The sequence below is a fragment of the Procambarus clarkii genome, chromosome 11 (genome assembly GCF_040958095.1).
Source record: "Procambarus clarkii isolate CNS0578487 chromosome 11, FALCON_Pclarkii_2.0, whole genome shotgun sequence".
In the NCBI taxonomy this organism is placed as follows: domain Eukaryota; kingdom Metazoa; phylum Arthropoda; class Malacostraca; order Decapoda; family Cambaridae; genus Procambarus; species Procambarus clarkii.
The window spans coordinates 35,447,400-35,472,685 of NC_091160.1; the positions used below are offsets into that span (position 1 = coordinate 35,447,400).

General features: G+C 39.7%; 2 protein-coding genes across 2 annotated transcripts in view; one reads left to right on the forward strand and one right to left on the reverse strand.

The window, feature by feature from the left end:
• Window positions 1-1,302, forward strand: part of LOC123758471 (multidrug resistance-associated protein 1) — a 43,119-nt gene extending 41,817 nt beyond the window's left edge. The window contains 1 exon segment of the mRNA XM_069322574.1: window positions 823-1,302. Within this exon segment, the coding sequence (XP_069178675.1) occupies window positions 823-934 (112 nt within the window). The 3' untranslated portion in view covers window positions 935-1,302.
• Window positions 1,303-1,594: 292 nt separating this feature from the next.
• LOC123758237 (XK-related protein 6) lies at window positions 1,595-23,595 on the reverse strand. Its single transcript, XM_045742361.2, has 8 exons — window positions 23,414-23,595; window positions 17,776-17,894; window positions 15,297-15,398; window positions 14,122-14,342; window positions 12,739-12,894; window positions 9,880-10,036; window positions 8,465-8,628; window positions 1,595-6,995 (listed from the first exon to the last, which is right to left on the reverse strand). The coding sequence occupies exons 1-8, from the start codon at window positions 23,579-23,581 to the stop codon at window positions 6,859-6,861; spliced, it is 1,224 nt and encodes a 407-aa protein (XP_045598317.2). The 5' UTR covers window positions 23,582-23,595; the 3' UTR covers window positions 1,595-6,858.
• Between the last annotated feature and the right edge of the window lie 1,691 nt (window positions 23,596-25,286).

Genomic DNA, 25,286 nt, shown 5'->3' on the forward strand with positions numbered 1-25,286 from the left:
TAGAGGAAAAACAAGAGATCATTTTCTCACCCAGAGAAAGCTGTAGTAGGCCGTTACATTAGCTTTTTCAATGACAATGTGATGCCTCACTACAGACAAGTGTTGCAAAGAAGGGAAAAACAATTTTCAATGGAATGATTTCTAGTGAGAAAATCAAGCAGTGAGCCAGAAGCAGATCCTAGTGGCATGCAGGCAAAACGTGCCAGAGAGTGTACTCCAGAGAAGTCCTCACTGCCTGATGATATAATGGAAGGAGACTTCCCTTCCAAACAGTAACACCTCTCCTCCTCCCCCCTTCTCACCGTCTTCCATACGCCAACAGGAGTCATCAGTAAAGGTAAGTAATAACTTGTACAAACTTTTGTACTGAAGATTTGGGTGAATTAGGTATAAAATTTACTTTGAAGTGAATTTTGGGGGGAGTCTGGAACTGATTAATTGATTCCCATTATTTCTTATGGGGAAATTCGCTTCGGTTTACAAATTTTCAGGTTACGAGCCGTCTCTGGGAATGGATTAAATTCATAAACTGAGGTACCCCTGTACTCATAGTTATAACGCTGCTCTCAGTTTTCAATATTATCACTACTTTTTTTCTATAAGTGATAAAAGGTAAAGTTCAGAAATTCATAAAAATAAAATTTCACATCTAGAGGGTATCTATAACATGTAAATGTCACAATATATAAACTTAATAAGAATAACATTATCAGAATATTCTTTAGATTCACATAATTCAGAACCTAATTCATTTCCAGGTTTTTTGTAGTGTGAAAGTGATAGAAATAACCATCTTAATAATGTATGTGTTTATGTTTTCAGAGTGCTGGTCCTAGAAGAGGGAGGAGTGGCAGAATTTGACTCTCCAGACAACTTACTAGCAGATCACAACTCTATTTTCAGCAGTTTGGCCAGGGATGCTGGCATCGTGTAAACCAACATGATACCAATAACTTGTATTCTAAACAAAAAGGAAATACCGCTATGTGCAAGTTTAAAAAGAAGTCTAATGTCACTTGAAATTTTGTCACCTTGTGGCTTTCAGTGTACTTTATTGGTGGAATGTGGCAGTGGTGACTTCTTGTGATGCTGCAGTATAGTGTCAAAGATATGGAGGATGGTGGCTCCTAGTCTTCTTGAAGTAAAAGTTTTCAGATGTACGTAGTCTTGTACAAATTTGTTTTTTTTAACAAATTATAAGGAAGTTAATCTCTTAATAATCTTTTATACCACTAGTTGTTTATATTGTTATTGCCTAATACTGTATGTATTTTATATGGCAATAAAGTTTGTTTTACTAAATTTGTAGCGTTTATTCTACACACGTCTGCATTATTGAATGGAATGTTATCTTGGTGTGCAGTTTAAAGATTTGGTAATTCTATGTTTTTTGTTTTAGGTCATTTTTCATTACAAAATTATTTTTTAGCCAAATAAAACTATTTTATTTATGTTCTACACTCATTGTTGTTATGTATTTGTAGCAACTACAGGAGTATTACAGCTCACCTTCAGACCCTGGCCCCCCAATCCAGCTTACAAATTAATAAAATGAATAGCTGTGTCAAAGATAAGATGAAGGAAAATAATACTATTTATCAAACTTAACAGTACATTTCATAAACAAGAATTACACAAAACATTGGTTAAATACTAGTTATGCAACACTTTGCTAGACAAAATCCCAGTTCCAATCTGCAGGAACAAATTGGCAAACACTTGCATTTATTAATTATACCAGTGTGTGATTAATTATACACCGGGTGATTTGCTCTCTAACAATGATAACTGGGTGACTGCTCCCATTGGCTACATGTTATTATTGCTCAGCTTGCATTGTTTATGTTTCATTTTATGTATGTTTACATTTTGCATCCCTAAATGCTTGTGGTGATTGTGCACCATCTTGAGAAAAAAATAAAACAGTGCCCAAGTGCCCTTCACAAGCATTATTTTTGCAGCAATGCACACCCTACTATCTCTGGGCTTCAGCACTCACAGATATGCTGGTGATCACAATGCACATAAGACTGCTATGCGATTCTAGGAGTTTCTCAATAATGGGGAAGAATGATTACAACGAAATGAACCCGAATGTAGCTGAGAAAAAGAGGGAGGGAAAGCAAGTCACAGTGAGAATAAAGGTGAGAAACCCAGCCATGAAGGACAGATGGATAATGCACCACACAAAGGACTTTGCTATGGTGCCATTAGGCATATGTGGTGGTTGAATGATATCTTGGAACTTTTAAATATTCTTAAATATTATCCCTATCCTCAGTATTTGTTAAATATATATCAAAATATATTTTTGTTTCTCTTGGAATGTCTACTTAGAGAATAATAAACAACAAAATGCATGTGAACACCTCTGAAATAAAAGTCACATCTTAACTGACTTAAATACCTAAACAATTTAATTTACCAACCAAGAACACTGTCAATAACAAGTTCTTTATGTTGTTCAAGGACCGTCTTTCAGTCAAGCATTATATGCTATCAAGGTACCAAAGATTAGGACTGAAACTACATACCTGCATGAAAGATAACAGGAGCAGTCAGTGAAATGGTAATGTATACTAGCACCAACATTAACATCTCCAAGAATTGCCATCATGGAATTTCTGGGTTAATAAAGACACTGATGGCATCACATATCAACAAGAGAGAGACTTTGTACACTGATAATTACTAACCAAGTCCCTCTCTACTGTATGTGCTTACATACAACTTTGCAGCATGTGGCACACTGAGGGTAGGAAGAAAATGTTGTCCTTGAAAAAATAATGGTAATCGTGATTGCCAATTGATAAAAAATAAAATGTTAGCATTGTAATGGAAAGGCTAGCATCATGACAATGTGATAACAACCATTCACACTGAGATGGTAAGACAGTAAGTAGCAAAGAAAACCCTAGGACCAAAGTAAAGGTAAACAAACACAATGCAATTGAAGACTATAGTACATACATACATACATATATATGGTGAAAATAAGTAGAGTAAGTATGAAAACAGTGAGGATATTTGTTGCAGCAATTATCAACCAATTACTGGGGATTATTTTTTTAATCACCAGGGGAGAGCGCCAAGCTGTTGCGACTTTATAGCACTAGGAGTCAAGATAAGGATTTGGGATGGGACGGGAAAGTGGAGGGGGGGGAAATGGTACCCAACCACTTGGACGGTTGGAGATTAAACACCGACCTGCGTGAAGCAACACCGTTGGTCTACTGTCCAGCCCAAGTAGTTGGGTTGATTACTGGGAAAATAAACTGCCATCACTACAAATTTGTCTGAAACACACAGGGCCAGTCCATCCAATATACAGTACACCCATTGAAGAATCCTAGACGAGAAATATCATTCAAGGACTACCATGAAAGCATAACACCAGTAGATCAGTAAGCAGAGGCACAGAATGTTCTGTGTGCGGGAATACTGACTTGGAAACTGAGGAGAAAACTGGTGAGATGGCCTAACGAATGTGTTGTGGCTCTGTACATTGGTCACTGTTAGAGAGTATTATACTCTTCACAAGATCTAAAGACAGTAAATAAGCAATAACCACATTAATATGTAAATAGCAATTCAATTCAATTTGTACAGTTGAAAATTACTGATAATTAAATCAATATATATACAGTATGTTATTTATATAACATTAAATATTATTATGATAACTAACCAACAATATAATAATTAATTCTACATATACATCATTTGAACCAAAATATACATAATAACTACAAAAACATCGAAAACAAACCTCATTTACAGCATAGTATGTAACCCAACCACTCATTGCCTGCCATGGAGCACCACATCTAGCCCAACCAGCTTAAATCTTACTGTGGAGCCACTAAGGACATTGGTGAGTGAAAACCCCTCTATGCCCTCATAATATAAAATAAAGGTTTACAATGTGAAAAAATGCTTACTCAATAGAGCACAAACTGGAGCTTGACCAAACATAGAGTACGGTTGAACCCCCACCAAGTGCTTTGATGAATGATTGCTAATTTTCCATTATTGTGAACCTTTATGTTTATTTGCATATAATCTATACTTATGCTTATCGGAGTTCCCTTAGGTTAACTACTGACCTTCCCAAAAATGCAATCCACAACAACTGCGTAACTCCTGGGCACATATTTATTGCTAGATGAAAGGAAACATGCCCAGTCATTTCTGTCCCACCTGGGGATCAAACCTGGGATCCTAGAGTGTGAGTTGAAGATGTAGACCACTGTACTACAGGACCCATGAAAAATATGAGACTGCCATTCTAGCCACTCTACCAGGATACACACAATATTTGTAAGGCCCAAGTTGGAATCTCAGATGACCCGAGTAATTTAAATATTATTACCCACACCATTGTCGATTGCATCTTTTTTTTATAAAAGATATACAGTGTATATAAATAAACACCATTTTCCCCACCCACACATACGTATTGACATTGTGCATGCTGTCTTACCATATGCGTAAAAAACACAAATAAAGTATACCAAAAGGGAGACAAAAATATCTTAAGACACAATATAAAGCTTATGAAAACTATATTAAAACCCATTTTAGGAACTAGATGTAAAACACTTGAGAAACATAAAATGACTGATAATCACTAACATCTCCAGCTCTGACACTTGTACACATTTTATGAAATGCTCTGCGTGCTAGTGGCTTTACAAGAATGTAAGAACTCTTATATATATTAAAAAAAAATTAGCAAGTTCTGTTGAGAGAATAGTTGCATAAGGTTAAGATATATATATATTGAGTTACACATTAATTTCTTTAGTAAGTAATGGGCAGTACACTCACAATTTTCATCTCCAAAAAGGTTTTCTTTTCTACACTTAATATATGTCCATACATGTCTGTAATCAAATTTTATCATGAATTTGTTCATCATATAAATTTGAGTAATGGTAATATTGCAAAAATAAATACAATGCTTGTAGATTGAAAGATTTGGGCAACAAGATAATGTCATACAGTATTGTATATTCTTAATACACATGTAAAACATAGGGGTATACATAAGTGGTATACCTATTTTACCTATGTATACAGTACTCCTATGCTTCACATAAGTGTGATGAGTGGAAGTCATAAAGTACAGAAAACTGACGGCTTCTCACACTAACAGAAGCAAACAAGAAAGCTTCAAGAAGCCAACAAGAAGACTTCAAGAAGCCAACAAGAAGGCTTCAACAAGCCAACAAGAAGGCTTCAACAAGCCAACAAGAAGACTTCAAGAAGCCAACAAGAAGGCTTCAACAAGCCAACAAGAAGGCTTCAACAAGCCAACAAGAAGGCTTCAAGAAGTCAACAAGAAGGCTTCAACAAGCCAACAAGAAGGCTTCAACAAGCCAACAAGAAGGCTTCAAGAAGTCAACAAGAAGGCTTCAACAAGCCAACAAGAAGGGTTGGTCAATATAATTCCTCTTATCACATTGTTCCTGTTCATCCTTGTTTCCTACATCCTGGCATGTTGTCAACATTCAAATCCCACTTACACATCCAATAACCTATTCACAGCACAATAACTTAATTTGTTTTCTTCTACTTGTTCTACCCAGTAAAATACCTAAGTGGGTATGGTTAACATAAACCTACCCAAGTCCAGCCAGTGAACATGTAATATTGTCATTACCATCACTTTATTTTGTAGATATTTTTGAAATAATGATTCTTATTTTATGTTACAAGAATATGTAACATTAAGAATACTTACATGTACACTACTGACTCATATACTCAGTGAATTTAATAATAATGTGGCAATAGTATGAATTTCCAATAAAATATATAATTATTAATTAACTCTATAAATATAAATTCTTTGTATATATATGTATTAAACTGTTGTCTTATATTATCAAAACTCTTGTTGACATTTATTATAAAGCTCAGTCTGAAGATTATTACATTTCAATCTACCATCGTTTTCACAAATTAAGAGCAACAGCATCACTTAAAGGAAGACTAAAGTAATTACTTGATGTGAAACTGTCACACTGGAGCAACATGTGTAAATTCTTGATGCCTGATACACATGTATGTTGAGGGAGACACAGCAATAGGAACTGGATGACAAGCAAAACACGAGTCTAAGGTACTATTGGTGCGAGAATGACGGTGTTTAGTTGAAAAATAATCAGTGTATGACTATGTTGTGAGTAGGGCCAAAATGTGAAGCTCAACTTTTATTCATATACAGTACTACTGAAACACAGTAACCCAAAAATTGTCTTTTAGTCTACATGTGTTGTGCAAGTTTATTAGGGAGAGAATTCGAGGCCACTTGTGTTACTATGCACTGATAACAATTCACCAACTGAAGAAGCACCATCAGAATATTCTTGGAACAATACAAAATTAAAAATATGAGTATTAATCTGAAATAAACTCTCAATACAAAAATTTAACTGATAAGGTACAACACCAGAATTATATTTAAAAGATATTTACTTCACTCCATTTTCTCTTAAACTACGACATATGTCGAGAGTGAGAACTACAACTATTCTACGAAATTATGAGTAAACATCAACAGGAAGTCACACAATAACAAAAATAAAACAGGTAACAAGACAATTCAAATCAATATGACAGCTCTTGCTGTTGTGTACTGTTCTGTTCTTATTGCTCATGTTTAATGAACAGTAATGAAGGGGATGACTTTAGCCTTATATTTTGATCTCGAGTGTCAAGACAACTAAGGCACTTCTTTGGATATGCTGTATGGAAACAAATATTTCCAACCATACTGTGCTTATCAATTACTAGAATTCTACATAATTTGGATGTAACATTTTAATAATAGGAAAATTATGATTTTTTTCATTAAGAACCCACTTGTGACCTTTGCATTCTTTGGGCTTGTGATGCTGGAGTCTTGGACAATGTAGGATGCAAAACCATGTAGTACATACCCATGAATGCCAGCCCTAAAGCAAATAAAATGAAGTGGATCACTGTGCCTGAAAAGTAAGAAATATATTAGTCTGATCTTTTGAATCAACAACAAAACTACAATGTAGTTTTAATCATAATTTTGCCCTTCACTGCAAGCACTATGGTATCGCACATTATATGTAACAATTCATGAATAGCAATAATTCTCCATAGCAAATAAATCAAAAGTAAACTCATACTTTTTTAGTGTCAGCCAACATATACTGTAGAGTAGGATGTCCCTTTCAATTATCAGGGGTATCACTTAAGAGTCAAACCTCTATCTTGATTTTGTATCTACTGAAACGTACACTGAATGTATGTGTCTGTATGTACCTACTGAAAATATAAAAATAATGCACCAGCAAATAAAGTAAATGAAGATTTTTTTGCTTTATTATGCAGTCCATTTAATGAAATTACTGTCAACAACCAGTTTGAAAATGTTATCATCCTGCCCAAGCCCAGACTCCTGACAAAGTTGAGCATCATTTACACCATAGCATAACTTTCTAATAATTAAATTCTGTCTTTTGTAAAAAAAATAGGTACCACCTGACACCTCTGCTTTCCACAGCTAGCACTTCCACTTTGTTAACATCAACATTTGTTACATAAACACATCGTCTTCTGCACTGCCTGCCAGCAATAGCCACCACACTTTCCGCAGTGTAGTATGTCGTGATCTAAATTATGTTATTACTTACACTACCATCTTTGTTAACACCTGCACCATGACCAACACTAGACAGACATTCATTTCATAATGATATAGCAGAGGGTACAGCATATACCAGTTCTGTACAGGTACTGGCACTGAATAATTAAAACATAATTATGTTAAATGTCATTTTTTCCCCTTGAGGTTACTTTAGCTGCAGACACATTTGCTCTTAGTGTTAGTAAAAATTCATTAGAGTTAACATTGCTACATTATACCAATCTTTCTCTGTAATATCTTTAAATTTGAAGCAATATCCATCTACATTATAGTTCAGTGTCGTCACCTGGCCCTGGAATCATTACGATGATCTTGGAACTATAATCCGTGCCGATTCACTGGATTACTATAGATGAATATTAAAACACCTTTAAAGATTATTTAATATACAAAGAAAATAATGCAGAGTATTTGGCATACATATACACATCTAAAATGCTCATAAATGATTGTCACCTGTGTGACCATTCTCTCTGAGAGTTGGATGAAATGATTAACAAAGCCATGACACTTTCAGCTCAAGAATATTTACATTCATGACTTTACATATTGCAAACTAATTCTGCATACTGCATTTGCATACATGCATACATGCATACTTCTGCATTTGATAACAAAAAGTTATTTTTAAGATGAAAAACAGTCTTTTAAATGAGAATTAAAGTCTAATAAAAAGTTAGTAGTGGTTGGTGCATTACCTGCCTCTGGTCAGTTGATTACAATATATTGAGATAAATATTACCAACATCACAATGAGCTTGCCAGAAAACCAACCTGGAATGTAGTACCAAGTTGAGGGATCAGTGAAGATTAAAAACATCGTAACCATTGCCAAGTTCTCAATTCCACAGACAAAATAGTAGAACACATATTTTTTTCTAGTTGGTTCATCTTTATCATTAATGAAGACAAAAATATACACAACGCCCAACACGCAACTGAAAAATATATTTGCAATTATTTATGTTTACTGGAAAGGAGAATACAGTATATTAATTATAATCATTAAAATTAAAAAATCCAAATTATAACTAAACCAAACTGTTTGTGAAAGTAATTTACCCTATAGTTCTTGACTCATTTTCCTTACCATTAATTTCATTCAAGCCTAAAGCAACAAGGATAAACAATTATGAAAACTAAGAGTTTACTGTTAAACATATTTTGGGGAGGGCCCCCCTCAGTAGCTCCTAGAGTTAAAAGCTGGTAAAGTCATGCCGTAGGTTGTAAGAAGATCCACCTGACCTCCGAGACCCGTCCTTGCCTACCATGAGCCAAAAACTGAATCTAGATAGATTCAAAGCAAATAGTGCTTGGGATCAGAGATCACTACCAAAACTGATACTGTACAAAAACAGAAGTCGGCACAAACAAATAAGCTAATGCTTGAAGTAAATTATGTTCTCAAAAATATTAAGGAAAACAATTGTTGCCACGGTGTACTCGTGGTACACCGAGGCAACAATAGTGATGTGCGCCTGGCCCTGCTCCTTTTGAGTGTTGGTAATTGTAGGTTTTTCCCAAGGGTGCTTATGGTCAAGGTTCAGGAGTGGTTCAACCGAGATGCTTCCCTCATGCCTAGTGAACCTGCCTGTCTGTGTGATGGTCCGGGTAGTTGGTCTCTTTTTCCCCGATGGGGCATTTTCTTGGGCTTACATTTTCGGTCAGGTTATTATGGCTTTCTCATCTGACGGCCTGATAAGTACTGCTATTTGCTTTTTTTTATCTGAATGCAATTTAGAAGGCAAGGGTGGGTTTTAGAGGTCTGGTGTAACCCCCTGAGGCTTGGCTGGGCCAGCACAGCTTAAGGAGGTACTAAGGGGTCTTCCCAGAAAACCCATAAATAAATCTGATAAAATTCAAGACATAACAGGACTAAAACATTTTCCTGAAAGTTTAATGTCTGTTAAACTGCTTCATGTTGGATAGTGGGCCATGGCTTACCACCAACAAAATTAATAACCTCAGCATTGCCTCATCTCTAAGATGTTTATGAACTTTCAAAACATTTGGTTTTCTTTTATGTTTGTATATCTTTACATAAAACTATGATGTATGCTTGTTACTATTATATTATACTCCCTTGTAGCTCCTGAGAAGTTTAATATTGTATTATATTTGAAAAATACCTAAACTATCACATTAAAAGTATAATGCCACAATGACTCAGTTCTAATTAATGTGTTTACCTAAGTAAGCATTCTCCTAATACTCTGGAGCACACTTTACTGAAGGATCTCCGCGATATAAGCCACACTGCCATGAAAATCCAATGACCTAGACACACCACTAGTACATACAGCCGAAACTTGCTGGCAAAAAGAACCAAGGCAATAACCCGGGCACCTGCAAAAAGAGAGTGCATATTTTAAGAATAAATAACTGTATAAAGTCCAAGGATGTTAGTTACTTTTGTCATCAAAAGATTTAAACAAAAAAACCAGCACTGAATGTAATGAAACACCATTTTCTGGGTGAGACATGGAGGCACCCTGGAACTATACCAGGCTGACGTCTATATATTAGATCATGGCAACAATCACTCGATGGAGTTCTAGCCTACCGGGGACCACGAGCCAGAACCTGGATCCCTCAAAGAGGCATGAGGAGCAATGGCCTATAGACACCCCCCCTCCCCCATGTAGTTGGAAGTAGACTATGTCTGCCATCTACCAGGTCAGGTACCCAGGTAAGGTAGGAATTCCAAAACAAACTACAGCTGGTTAGAAATTGCCAACTGAAAGCCGAATGAGCAAGTAGAATTCTCCAATCAGAAAACAAGCAAACAAGCATGTCACCTCAGCCACCGCACCACTGTCCGCGCAGCACCCACCTCCCCGGGAGGGAAAAGGAGGAGCCCCAGACCTCCCGTGCCGGCTACCCAACCCTAGTTCAGAGGGTGAATATCAAAAACGCGAAAACCCGCCAACCGGGGGGAGGAAGAAATGCTAAAGAGCCTCCAGGTCTCACTCAGAAAATGGAGTTTCATTACATTTAATGCTGGTTTTCTGTGGGGAGTCCCTTCTGTGGCGAGAAGCAAAGAACAGACACCGCTTCCTTCAGAATCGACGCAAACAACTTCAACAAGGCAGCCGACGTCCGAGGAAGGCGCACCGGATGCTGGCCCAGAACCCAGCTCCTCCACATCCTCCTTGAGCCAGTCCAAAGACAGCTCCAGCAGGGAAAAGAAGCGCAAAATCAAAGCCAAATGCCCACAGACAATACAAGTCCCTAGCCACCAAGGACGCCAAAAGGGCAGGAGCCTGCACGTGAAGCTGTACCAGGCCTATATCACGAGGAAGAACAAGGCGAGCAAGCATGCACTGAGGCGCTCAAACTCACCCCCAGGCAAGCCTGAACCATCATAGTAGTTTCCCGCCACTCAAGCGTGTGGGTCCGACAAAACGCATGCCACGCCCCCCAATGAAAAGAAAGGGCAGTCTGCCAACCAAAGACTCCAGCACCTTGTAACACACCCAGTAAGGAAAAGGGGGAACCAAACTCAAATGATGAAGGATCCATTATTGAGACGAAATCAGGGTCTCGCAGGAGGTACAACGCAAGTGCCTCCAAAACCTTCTTAGGCGGGATGCAGGAAGTCGAAAACCTGCGGAAAGAGGGAACTGAGGAATCCAAGGGAACCCGGAACCGAACCCAGGGAGGAGCCGAACTCGTATCAAACTCGCACAGGGAAAGAGGGGGGGGGATAAGAAAACCCCTGCCCCTGCAACAATAAGCCCTGCGCCGAGGGTACCAACACCCAAGCAGGGTCAAACGGGGCCCAAGCCCCCTCAAGTCAACTCCTCCCTAGCCCCAGGATCCTCCACGTCAGGACCTGGGGCAGAGCTGTCCTCCAAACTCTCTGCCTCTGGAGAAAAGACAGAGTCCATTGGAAAAGCAGGGAAGAAGGGGGTCCACTAGTGCAACCCAAAAGCCCCGGCAGGAGGAACAGGCTTGAATGCCTCCACCGCTGAACTGAAAGGGGCAGCCCTCGAAACTACCCGAGTCTCTCCGCCATCTAAACCCTGCCCAGACTCCGAAACTCTCAGACGTTTGGGAGCCAGCAACGGGCGTGGAGGGGGGTGGGATGTGAAGGAGGGGGCGGGAGGGAGAGGGGGATGGGAAGGAGGGGGTGGGGGTAGAGGGGGGATGAGGAGTGGGACGAACAACAGAAGGGGAAGGACAAGAGGGGCGCGGGCAAAACCAAAGTTGAGGTGACTAACTCTCTCAAGTCCAGGTCCCTATAACCAAAGCGAGGCAGCCTCGTGGCATCTGGAAAGGTAACCAACCTAGCGCATTGCAGCAACCTAAACCTCATGCAACACTGAAGCTGCCTGTACCCAAATATCAAGATCAGTGGATTGGGTGAGTACAAGCAAGGAACACCACTCACAGGACTCTGGGTCAAAGGTGTCATTGACCCAAGAGGCAGCATGGCGGAGGCTAAAACGATGAATGTCACCCAAAGACAAGGGGACAGAGCAACCTTCATACTCGCACGAAGCAAGATGGGACTCAGAGGATGCATCCATTGAACCAATAAGTTGCAATGAGGTTTTCCAGAGCCTTTAGGCTGACTGTTAAGGGAAGCCCAGGCAAAGTACTGCTTCCCCCTCCCAATCCCAGGGAGGGGGAAGCTGTGCAGACAGTGGCACATCAGAGATGGTGACGTCATACTTGTTTGCTCGTTTTTGGTTTGGGAAGTTCTGCTTGCTAGTTCTGCTTTTAGTCGCACTTTTGAACCAGCTGTAGATGCTGTAGATGTTTTGGGATGCCTAACCTAGCAGATAGCAGACATAGAATGCATCCAACCACAGGGAAGGTTTCTATAGGCCATTGCTCCTCGTGCCTCTCTGAGGGGGACAGGTTCTGGCTTGTGGTCACCGATAGGCTAAGAACTCCAATCGAATTGACTGATGCCACGGTCTGATATATGCATATCAGCCCGATATAGCTCTGGGGAGCCGGAGGGGCTCTCCTCAGAAATATAACTAATTTGTTAAAGCCATGTTCTTAAATATGTGTTTTATACATAATAAATACCGTACCAATACTGAAACTTTGCCACAGAAAAAGAACACATGTTCCAAGTTTGGAAATATTGTTTTTCTCCTGGTTGGTAAAGCGACTTCCACGGGCATACGCTGTCATTCCCCAGGCCAAGCTCACAAGTGACGTGACACACCCAAGTGACAGTACGTACTCTGAAAATAAGGGCCAGTACAATAACACATTTTGTATTATCTAATATAGTTACACAGCACAATGAAATCCTATATATCTATCATATAGTCATATATCTGTATTGATGAATGTATGTCTGGATTGTATATATCCAGTATGTATAAATATTCCAAGATGATTCTAGTGTATAAATGTTCCAAGGTGGTTCTGGTGTATAAATGTTCCAAGGTGGTTCTGGTGTATAAATGTTCCAAGGTGGTTCTAGGTTATAAATGTTCCAAGGTGGTTCTGGTGTATAAATGTTCCTAGGTGGTTCTGGTGTACTGTATAAATGTTCCAAGGTGATTCTGGTGTATAAATGTTCCAAGGTGGTTCTGGTGTATAAATGTTCCAAGGTGGTTCTGGTGTATAAATGTTCCAAGGTGGTTCTAGGTTATAAATGTTCCAAGGTGGTTCTGGTGTATAAATGTTCCAAGGTGGTTCTGGTGTATAAATGTTCCAAGGTGGTTCTGGTGTATAAATGTTCCAAGGTGGTTCTGGTGTATAAATGTTCCTAGGTGGTTCTGGTGTACTGTATAAATGTTCCAAGGTGGTACTGGTGTATAAATGTTCCAAGGTGGTTCTAGGTTATAAATGTTCAAAGCGTGCTTTAGTAACTAAACAACCTTCAGAACATATACACAAATACTCACTAGTGACAGCAGTTTCAAATGAAAATAACCAATATTAAAAATAATTTTCTTTAACCTTACAGCATTCACTTAAACTCAATCATACCCACTACTTTACCTAACTTGATCTGTTTCATAAAGTAATTCTTTATCACCTAACAGTACCTTTGCAAGATGGATGCCTTGGCCGTTTTGAGGAACCTTTGCAATGGCTCGATATCTAGATATGTTCATAATATGTTGGTTATCTCTGTGACATATATAATGATTGTTTCTCAAAATGCACATTAAGTTTGTAATACCAGGCCACCATAAGATGGAATATAGAAATGATGCAGATTCTCTTGTGTTAAAGGAGAGGCGAGAATAGACCTCAAGTTTCTGATGTTATGAGAAATATAGATATATTAAGAACTGGCATAGTAATGGTTAAAGTAATCAAGAAAACAGATTAATTCTCAGAAAACAAGCATTTCAAAGAGGATTTAAAAAATCATGAAATCTGTAAATAACTACAACTAGAATACTACTGCAATTTTCTTGAATTAGTATTCACAGTACTGTAAGAGCACTCACGCCATTTTCTATTATATTCCACTGACTCTGGCTTCTGAGTCAAGATATAGAGCTGAAGCACCAACTGTGGAGCCGCCTCCATAAAGCATTCAAATAGACGAAGGAAAACACCATCACTATCCTCATACAGCATTAGAGTGTAATATGCCTGCTGCTGTTTCTTGTCGCCTTCTTTCCAATATCTCCGACTTTTTATTCCATGATACAATGCATCAAAATATCTGTTAAGAGAGAGAGAGAGAGAGATTGAACTGTTATCATACGCAACATCTTATCACCAGCAATGGAAAGTGAACGTTTTCAACCGTTTCATAACTGAAAGGGAGTAACTAATTAAGGGTCCCAGCACCGGACTAAGGACCCCAAACCTTAGAAAAATAACAAAAATTAACAGTAACAGGAATAATATTATAAAAAAATAATAATATAAATAATTAAGTGTTAATGAGTGACCAATACAATGAGCAAATGTTCATCTAGTGGGTAAGATAAAGTGTCAAGAAAGTATACAGTGAGGCTAAGATGAGCAGTGAGGCTGTGGAAGTGTAGTAAATTATGGAAGTGAATGCTAGTTAGAGTTCTAACTAGCACATGATAGACGTGAATGTGTGTGTGTCTTCACATTGATGACGGACGACAACACAAATGCTAGTAAGAGCAAATCTCAGTGTTTGAAAGAAAAGGGAAACAATAGTGTATCATTACAATATAACTATGCATACCTGGCTGGCTTTGTATACAGTACTATCACTGCTGCTAAATTTGTCACTTTAAGCATGTTTTGTGTGTTTTATATGACCAAATAAGCATCCAAACGTCCATAAGCGTCTGTAATGACAAAATCACACATCAGAAAATAGAGAAACGATGACGTTTCAGATTGTCCTGGACCATTATCATGTCTTGCGATGGAATGACGATCAAAACATCATCGTTTCTCTATTTTCTGATGCGTGGTTTGATCATCATATCTTCAGCCGTGTTATTTTGACTCATCGTCTGTATTTGTATTAATATCTTTTTCAATGTTAAAACAAATTAAACCTTATCTTGCATTCCACTTATCTAGTATTACTTAATACGTAAACTGCATTGAAAAAGACTTGTATTGTTTTTAATTAAACTTATAATGTATTACACAATCAACACATTAATAAAACTATATACAGACTTACCTAAGAACTGGGCCAAGCTGAAATAATAGCACAATTATGCGCACAACCCACCGGACCATTGAAGCTTTTGGTACATCTGGATTATCACCATCTTTAATGTACCTGCAGATGAAAAGTAAATAGTAGAACTTGTAAAAAAAAAAGAGAGATAAAAAAAAAGATTCTAAATATTTGCATTATGTCTATTTTTAAGTTATATCTGTAATACAGCAACTGATTCATCTCAGAAAAGAATAAGCTGAAGAAATGTTTGAAGAAATGTGAAGCACAAATTGTAATTTCAAGAATTTGTTTAAATTGTTAGTATTAAATCATTGCCTTGTATGACAAAGCCAAAATCATTCTGCATTTTGAATTAAGTTCAACCAAGTAAATTATAAATGATATACATTAAATCTGTATTGCAACTGAATAAGAACACCACATCACACAAGACTAATCACTACTGAACAGATACACTGTATCAGTACTGTACAATATTTACAAATATCAGCCTTGTTTTTTTTAGCAGGGTTTATAACAATAAAGTATTGACAAATGAAATGCCATTTTCTAGTGGGCCTCCAGTAGATTCCTGAGCTTGACTTTGGTACCATCTGAGACCCATTCTTCACCTATGAGGACCAGGACCAAAATCTGGTTCACTCTACAAGCTTAGGATCAGAGATCAACCACAAAACTCAAGAGAAATTCACAAGAAAGCATAGGCACCCATAGATAAACAAGACAAACAATTGCTGTAACAGGATAATTACCAAATCATGTTACTGACTGTTACCAATGGCAGCCCAGGTCACCTGAGGTCCCAGCAAGCCTGCCACCTCACTCTGGAGCTGCGCATGCAAAATTCCATAAATCCATGCAGAAGAAGGGAAGAGGGCAGATGAGAAGTCACTAGAAACCCACCAGAATCCGGTATTTCATTACATTCAATGTTCAATATCTGGGAGGGCCCCGTCAATAACTTGCTGAGCTTACAACAGCACCTCAATAGAGGAGGCCATCTTATCTGTAAATGGAAAAATTGAACTGGACTAATCTGTAGAAGAACGGCAGGAGAGGAGGGCCTTAGGCGAAGAATGGTAGCTACACACTAAATGCCCAAGCTAACATTGGCACTGCAAGACAGACAAACAACAAACAAGGATCAAGAGGTCATTATCAGTAGAGCCACCAGAAGCCCCAAGTTCAAACATCAGCCATGGACAAAACAGCAAAGAAAGTCATCAAGTAGCAAACATCTGTACATCCCAGATCAGGCACAAACAGCCAGCTGACTGGACCGAACCAACATGCAGAGAACCTGGGAAAGATAGGTCTTTAAATAAGGGACACGAGGAACAGGAATGACTAACTAATGTTATGATCGATGTCTAATAACCATTCTTCCCAGCCTCAAGAGTCATTTTTACCCACCTAGAAAGACTGCAGACGGCCCAAGCTGAATTTTAAGTTAAAAAGGAATGAGTCTTATTTATAATCTTGCATAATATTTGGCTGTAAAGGGGTGAATTGAGGGCAATTGTTAAACAAAATGATGCCCAGGCAGGCAGTGACACATCTGGGATTTGATGTAGTGCAGCGACACTGTCTAAGAGCTCAGGCAAAGCGAGAGAGGTGACTGGCGGGGGCTCAGTTGCTCAGCCAATCAGTGACGAGCTTTCTGTGACGTCAATGGTTTTGTAATTGATCTTCGATTCCCCTGCTCCCATACCTTGTAGTGAGAGCCAGTTTCTCGCCCTCTTCCCAATAGATGACAGATGTATCTCGGAGGCCTGGTGTGTTGCACTAAGGCTTGGTAGTACCAGAGTCAAGCTCATGAAGTCTCTGACGAGTCCATCCCAGAAACACAGTCAGAGAAAATTCATTAATGAACAGAAACAAAATATAAAAAATGTTATGAGTTTAGCGAGGATGTTGTGGGAGTTCAGGGATGCTTATACGAGCATAGTGAGGCCATGGGAATGAATGGAGGCTGTAAGACTTGGGAGTGCAGTTAGGCTATTGGAATGAAAGCTGTGGGAGTGCAATGAGTGGACTGTGCCTGTGTATTATGACTGTAGCTCTTTATCTTGATTATTAATAGGCAATTAATGAGAAGAAAATTAGCAAGGTCAAGAAAAGAAGTCAAATTTAAAATTCTGTACAATAGCAACTACCATACATGATGAATGTAAATGATGTTACAATAGCAAAGTCAAGCATGAATCAGGAAGCAAGGCTTTTCAGACATGAGCAGAAGCAAAATGGAAATACATAAGTGCTACTGAGAACATCTGAAAACTCAATATTAGTAAATTATTGTCATGCAGTGATGGCATATAATCAAGCAAAGATATACTAAATGTACTAATGTTAATGAGCAAAGCCTCAGAGGTTTAAGTGTATGAATATTTGATTAGATATTGTGCCATATTAATTAATAAATAGAGGGACATGCAAACTTAATGTCATTACAAAATGAACAATGGACAGTTACCAGTGAAGTGAAACAACAGTCATAACTAAAGATGGAACGCCTATAAAAATTACAGTAAGCGTGAACCAGATGACGTCATTATGCTTCCAGTGGGTATATGCAGTTAATATGTCGAAACCCTGAAACAAAAAAGGTGAGAGTAGTGGTGCACACACAGCTCAAGTAGCTCTTTGACATAGACACATACTGCAATGAGATATGTTTCATTGCAAAACCCAAGCTTCTGGAAAGGGTCAGCCTTATGATTATAAATATCTAATGCAATAAGACGTAACATAACCCAAGCTTCTGGAAAGGGTCAGCCTTCAAACTGGTGAGAAATACGCAGTCACAAGATGCAAGCAAAATATAATTAAGAAAACAGTTCTCCAATAACCTGTATTAAGAGAACCTCTTGGATTTATATCCTCTTCAAACCCTTCAAGTCGTAGTTTAAGGATACAGAACTGAGCCTCTATTGCTACATATTTTTATCACAATTTTCACAAAGAAGTTTGTTTTTACTTTCTAACAGCAAGTAATTTGTTGCATTTTCTGAAAAACATAATAAAGTTACACACATAAGGTTTCCTTGAGCAGAACACATCTCTATACATTATTATTATCATTCCCTAATTTTTATATCTATTCGCCATTAGCAGCAATGATACTGATTAATGTAAAACTATTTCCTTAGCACTGCACTGTATATTAAAATACAGTATGTTGATTATCTCTGGTTATTGTGGCAGGTACATTACATATAAATGGAAATTGCTAGCCATCAATTTCTGAGGTTCACTAAACTAAAGAAATACTGAACAGTAGTAATGTACCAATACATATTGTAAGCCTTGTAGCATCATTTTATGTGCGACAAAAGAACAAGGGTTTGTAGTGTGTACTGCAGAACAAGGGTTTGTAGTGTGAACTGCAGAACAAGGGTTTGTAGTGTGTACTGCAGAACAAGGGTTTGTAGTGTGAACTGCAGAACAAGGGTTTGTAGTGTGTACTGCAGAACAAGGGTTTGTAGTGTGAACTGCAGAACAAGGGTTTGTAGTGTGTACTGCAGAACAAGGGTTTGTAGTGTGTACTGCAGAACAAGGGTTTGAAGTGTTAACTGCAGAACAAGGGTTTGTAGTGTGAACTGCAGAACAAGGATTTGTAGTGTGTACTGCAGAACAAGGGTTTGTAGTGTGTACTGCAGAACAAGGGTTTGTAGTGTGAACTGCAGAACAAGGGTTTGTAGTGTGAACTGCAGAACAAGGGTTTGTAGTGTGAACTGCAGAACAAGGGTTTGTAGTATGAACTGCAGAACAAGGGTTTACAGTGCAGTGTGTACTGCAGAACAAGGGTTTGTAGCGCAGTGTGTACTGCAGAACAGGGGTTTGTAGTGCAGTGTGTACTGCAGAACAAGGGTTTGTAGTGCAGTGTGTACTGCAGAACAAGGGTTTGTAGTGTAGTGTGAACTGCAGAACAAGGGTTTGTAGTGTAGTGTGAACTGCAGAACAAGGGTTTGTAGTGTAGTGTGAACTGCAGAACAAGGGTTTGTAGTGTAGTGTGTACTGCAGAACAAGGGTTTGTAGTGTAGTATGTACTGCAGAACAAGGGTTTGTAGTGTAGTGTGTACTGCAGAACAAGGGTTTGTAGTGTAGTGTGTACTGCAGAACAAGGGTTTGTAGTGCAGTGTGTACTGCAGAACAAGGGTTTGCAGTGTAGTGTGTACTGCAGAACAAGGGTTTGTAGTGCAGTGTGTACTGCAGAACAAGGGTTTGTAGTGCAGTGTGCTTTGTAGTGCTAAATCAAAGATGTTTGGGTCTACTAATCTGATACACCAGTCAATCTTATTTTCACTATAGTTATATCTAAATACACAGTACTGTAATATGTATACAGATGAATTAAATATATATTTATGTTTTGAAAATATAACTATAAGCTAGAAACAATGTCTTAAAAATCTAAGCTATGATATGTTTTGTCAGGGACATAAAGCCTGTGTGTATATATACTTTAGGCTGTACTGCTGTAGGGGATTTATATGGTACAGCCTGATGTCATTTTTGGTTATGCGGTACTGTAAAATCCTTGATTTTATGAATTTCTGTCCAGATAAGGCAACGTTTTGACAGAAAATTATCCAGACTCGATCTTGCCTGAATAATCCAAATGTTCGGTTCAACGGACTTAAATAACCGAGCTCATACAGTTTATATTGTATGCATACATACATATATACACATACAGTATACATTATACAGTATATACATCATATATTATAATTGTAAATTATACATACATATACTGTATATAAACACACATTTTGCCAGTACAGTACAGTATTACTGTATTATATGTCAGATTAATATATTAATACCATGTATCCCCCATCCTTGTATGTATAACTAGCATTATACCTATGCAAGGTCAGTGTATTTAACCTGAATTTACCTGAGGGCCACTATCTCTCTAATGGCCTCGAGGACAGGAAGCCGGTGGCTTGTCAAAGTTCCCCCCCATTTGTCCTGTATGATAAAATTGTACCACACAATATTAAAATAATAACTATCAAATACTATAGGTTAGGTTTTAAGAACTGCCAGTAATACTGTACAAAAGAAAAGATGAGATAATTATAAGCAGAAAGAGCTATAATTGTATGACTATACATAATATACTACAATATTGTATGTAAAAAACCCAGCGTTGAATGTAATGAAAAGCCATTTTCTGGGTGAGACCCAGAAGTTCCACAGAGCTATCTGGGCTGATATGAATATATTAGACCATGGCATCAAAGTGAGCGGTGTTCTGCCTACTGAGGATTACGAGCCAGAACTTGGCCTCCTCAGAGAGGCAAGAAGAGCAGTGGGCTATAGAAACCCCCCCATGTGGTTGGAAGCATTCTATGTCTGCCATTGACCTAGAAAGGTAGGCGCTCCAAAACAAACCCTATCCGGTTAAAAAAATTGCTACTGGAAGTCGAACTGTGAAACAGAACTCCCCCAACTAAAAACAACCAAACGAGCATGACGGTCACAACCGTCACCGCGCCGCTGTCCGAGCAGTTCCCCCTAGCAGCAAAGTATTGTGCTAGGACAGTACAGTAGTGTGCACAGTACTGTGATAGGCACACAGTACAGTACTGTGTACTGCAGGGAAGAGGGAGCTCCAGAACCCCGCACCAGCTATCCACCTCCAGTTCAGAGGCTCTATGTTAAGAACCGCAAAACCACTGACCAGAGGGAGGGAGAGTTGCTGGGGAGCCTCAGGGTCTCACCCAGAAAACGGTGTTTCATTACATTCAATGCTGGTTTTCTGAGGGAAGCCCCTGCAGCTCCCCGGAGCTACTTACCCAAAGACAAAACCAAGAGGGACTCACTCGGGAGGTGGTCGGCACTCGCCCTTAAACACGAAGTCGAGACAACTGGCTGCAACTGCCGACCCAATGCAACACATGCCCGACTAGGGTCAGGAACACTGACTAGGTAGTGAGCGGCCAGGACCCTGTTTGATCTCCCAAAACCCCATGCCTGAATGTCAGCCCAAGACATACTGTATTACCAAAGACAGTAGCCAACACAGCAAACTTATGAATGTCATGGGCACGAGGATACACCGCAGGCTGGCTGGAGTGAATAACCCTGTGGATGACCTGGGAGACCCGAACCCTGGAACAAGGAAGAAGGGAAACCGGGTCAACCCAAAATGCATCCCCGGCCAACGAGGCCATGGCACACAGGTAACGGTGAAGAGTCGCAACTGGACACAACACATGATGCACCCCTGGCTGAACCAACCAAGCATCAACAACCCAAGGGCCCCCTCCAGAAAGCAGCAGTGTCATTCTTCGCCAGAAAAGAGGGAGACGGCTGCAAACGAATAAACCTACCACCAGGACCAAAAGAACAGAAACCTCTGCGCCGGAGGAGAGTGTGAAGCTCCCCCTCCCAACCCCCAGAGGCCAATGCCAACAGGAAAAGAGCCTTCGCAAAATACTCTTGAATTGAAGGGGCCACAATAAACCGAGGAGGAGAAGAAAGAAAAGAGAGCACCCGGTTCGACGACCAGGACGGCTCAGGCGGCACATGAGCAGGCCGAAGGTGAAATAACGCACGAGACAGCTTGCGGAACGGAGCAGAAGAAACATCCACCCCGAACACAAGCTGAAGCGGCTCTGGCAGTGTTGCACGATACAAGGTGATGGCCCCCACCAAGGGGCCAACAGGACTACCGTACTTTCCCTTGGTAAGTCTCCAAGCGAGCCTGGACCTTGAGCAACAGCAGGACTAGGGAAAAAGAGGTACTGTACAGGTAACCCCACCTCGACCAGTCCTGCCTGAGGGCATCAACCTTGATGGCCTCGCAGTCAGGGAAGGGCACCACATAATTCGGGAGATGCCTCGACCACACCGAAGCAAAGAGGACCACCTCTGGGAGCCTGTACATCCAGCAGAGTCAACTGAACGAGTTTGTGTCGACCGTCCACTTCGTAGACAGGGGAATGAACCATGACAGGCCGTCCGCCAGGATGTTGGACACCCCCCGAACGTGAACGGCCAGGAGAGTCAAACCCTGAGAACTCAGCAGACAAGTCACCTGAAGTGACCAGCTCCCAAAGAGCCAAGGGCCACATCGAACCCCTGCGGTTCAGGCAATGAACCACTGGGGAGCAGTCCGAATGGAGCCGGATCGTCGAACCTCGAGCGACCCGAATCCTCCAAAGGGACATCCACACGGACACAAACTCCCGCACCATGCTGTGGGCTGATGGAAGGACGGTCCCCACTGCCCCTGGCCTGCCTGGTGAGCACTGGTCACAAAGCCCCAGCCAAGAGACGATGCATCTTTGAACACATCGAGCGAGGGCTCGATGTGAGGGGCTCATCAAACAAGGACTCGTAGTGAGGGGCTCATCAAGCAAGGGCTCGAAGACAGCGGCGTGGCAGCGGTTGTGACGTCATGCTTTTTTGCTTGTTTTCAGATTGTAGAATTCTGCTTAATAGTTCAGTTTTTGGTAGCAATTTTTGCCAGGTGGAGTCTGTTTTGGGATGCCTTCCTTTCTGGGTGCCAACCAGGTAGATGGAAGACATAGAATGCTTCGAAGCACATGGGGGGTTTCTATAGGCCATTGCTTCTCGTGCCTCTCTGAGGGGGCCAGGTTCTGGGTTGTGGTCCCCGGTGGGCTAGAACTCCAATCGAATTGACTGATGCCACAGTCTAATATATTTACATATTAGGCCGGTATAGTTCAGGGGGAGCTGGAGAGGCTCTCCACAGAAAGTCCCAACTAAAAAGTGGTCAACACCCAAGAAAAAAGTGCCAAATACACAACAAAAGGTGGCAAATGCCCAATAAGAAAGTGGCAAACACCTAACAAATATTTATATACACAGTATATAATTTCTTAAGAATCAGACTTTATTGGTTGTGCAGAACAATTATCATTAAACACAACACAAAAACAACTTTGCAACAAACCCAAACAGAGCGTACACATAACTGCGTGTACAAGCAGAAGTGTAGCATTAGCATGCACACGCAGCAGACACCACCACCACCACCACCAAGTCTGGCAACAAAAATCCCTCGAGTCGTCCAAAGTGCAAGTGACCTCCATTTTGAGACACTCACTCAGCAGCGGCGGCTGAGGTCTTACCCAGTCGACGAAGAAGGTGATCATCCCCCCCACGACAAACAGCCCGTCAATCCAGCGGTAGATGTAGTTATTAGGAGGATAATCCACCTCATCCAGGCTACAGGAGAGGTTTTCCGTCTCCTGCTGCGGCTTGTCACCCTCAGCCTCCATGGCTAAGTTTGTAAACATCCTCTGACATTCACAAGTGCCTCTTAAGTCTCCACTTTACTTATGTTTCAATATAATAAATAGCTACTTATGCTTAATTAAAAAAAAATAATAGTATTTGGGGCACTTTGTAGTCTCATACAATTATACTGATAGTTTAATATTTCAGTATATTAGAAAGTTTATTGCTGAATGAATGTCATTATGTAACCATGACAACGGAAATTAACAAAACATTTTATGACACTTTGTGACACTTTACTGATGGGGGGCGGTGTGCAGGACAAACATATCAATTGTGACACTAGCTCTCCACATATGTCAGTTGCTTAATTTAGAAACTGTACTTGTGGTCGATCTCGAACCCATTGTTGAGGTGACGACTTATACTGAATTTTGTAACTAGCTCATCAAGATTGTAACTTGTTTAGCTAAATGCATTGTGGAGTTCAGTCCCTGAGCCCATTATGTGCCTTTGTAACCCTTTCCACTACCGCCCACAAGATGGGTATGGGGTGCATAATAAATGAACTAAACTAACTTGGTGACACTTTACTGCTGTCTACTGAACGAGTTTGTTAACTACTAACAAAATCAGTAGGAGCCTACCCTCCTATTTATTGCCTAATATTTGTCGCCCGGTCATAGAATTCTGTTAATCCTGTGAGGTAAGATTTGCCGTCCCTGAACCCATGCTGGTAATGTATTACAAAGTTCTTTTTCTCTATGTTCTATTACTTGTGTCCCACAATCTTCATCACCTTACATGGTATGCAAGTTAGGGACAATGATCTGTAGTTCAGTGTCTCCTGTCTGTCTCTCCCTTCTTGTATATTGGGACTACAATAGCCGTCTTACAAATTTTTGACAGTTCTCCTGTTACCAGTGACTTCTTATACACTATTGAGATAGTGTATAAAAAGAGTGCCTCTGCTCCTTTTTTTAGATACATCCTGAAGTTGACCTCGACACTAGCCTAACATGTATATATGTAAAATATATAAAATAGTAATTATTACAGTTTATTCAATTAGTTTTAATTAACTCGTAATACAATTAAAGATGACGTGTTTCACAAACAAAGCCTGAAACGCTTTGCGTAATAGTGGCTTTAGGCATTGTATGTACTAGCTCTATCTATAAGTCCACTAATCTTTGTAAAAATTTCTTGTATGCATGTACCTTACCTAAATAAACATTTATTTATTTATTTATTTAATTTCGTCGTGATCACCCTCTCTATAGTGGCCTGGAGAGAGACAGGAGGTCAAGGGTCACCACCAGTCAGAGATCAGAGACGAAGGAACTACCCAACAGAGATCATGAACAAGGACCTCAGTCAAAGGCTAGAAGACCTTAAGAAAAAGAGAAGAGAGCTGTGAGTGTCTTGCAGTTGTTTAATCATTTATTTGTCTATATTATTATGCATGACATTAAACTGTTTGACTGTGTAATTTAACTAATTAGCTGCGATTGTGTTTTGTGTCCTTATTCATGTTTGTTTGATCATTAAACACAAATCAAGTTCAAGTTCAAGTATGTTTATTGAGATAAGCAATAAATACATCTCAAAGGGATAGAGTAGCTTAGGCTTTTTCTACCCCCCTTAAACACAAATATGATATGATGTACTGCTTATAAAGATGTGTATGTCAGTATTTATTATCAAATGTGTTAGTTCTAAGACTTGCCAGAAATTCTAAGCGTATATAATTAGTGTTGTTGT

Bases quoted from the DNA above. Each gene is read 5' to 3' on its own strand.
- LOC123758237 (XM_045742361.2), bottom strand. From the start codon at position 23,581: ATGTTTACAAACTTAGCCATGGAGGCTGAGGGTGACAAGCCGCAGCAG. The intron at 17,895-23,413 runs GTAAGACCTCAG...TTTTTGTTTCAG, and splicing joins TCACCTTCTTCGTCGACTGG to GGTTTCGACATATTAACTGC. The intron at 10,037-12,738 runs GTACGGTATTTA...CTCTTTTTGCAG, and splicing joins GTGGCAAAGTTTCAGTATTG to GTGCCCGGGTTATTGCCTTG.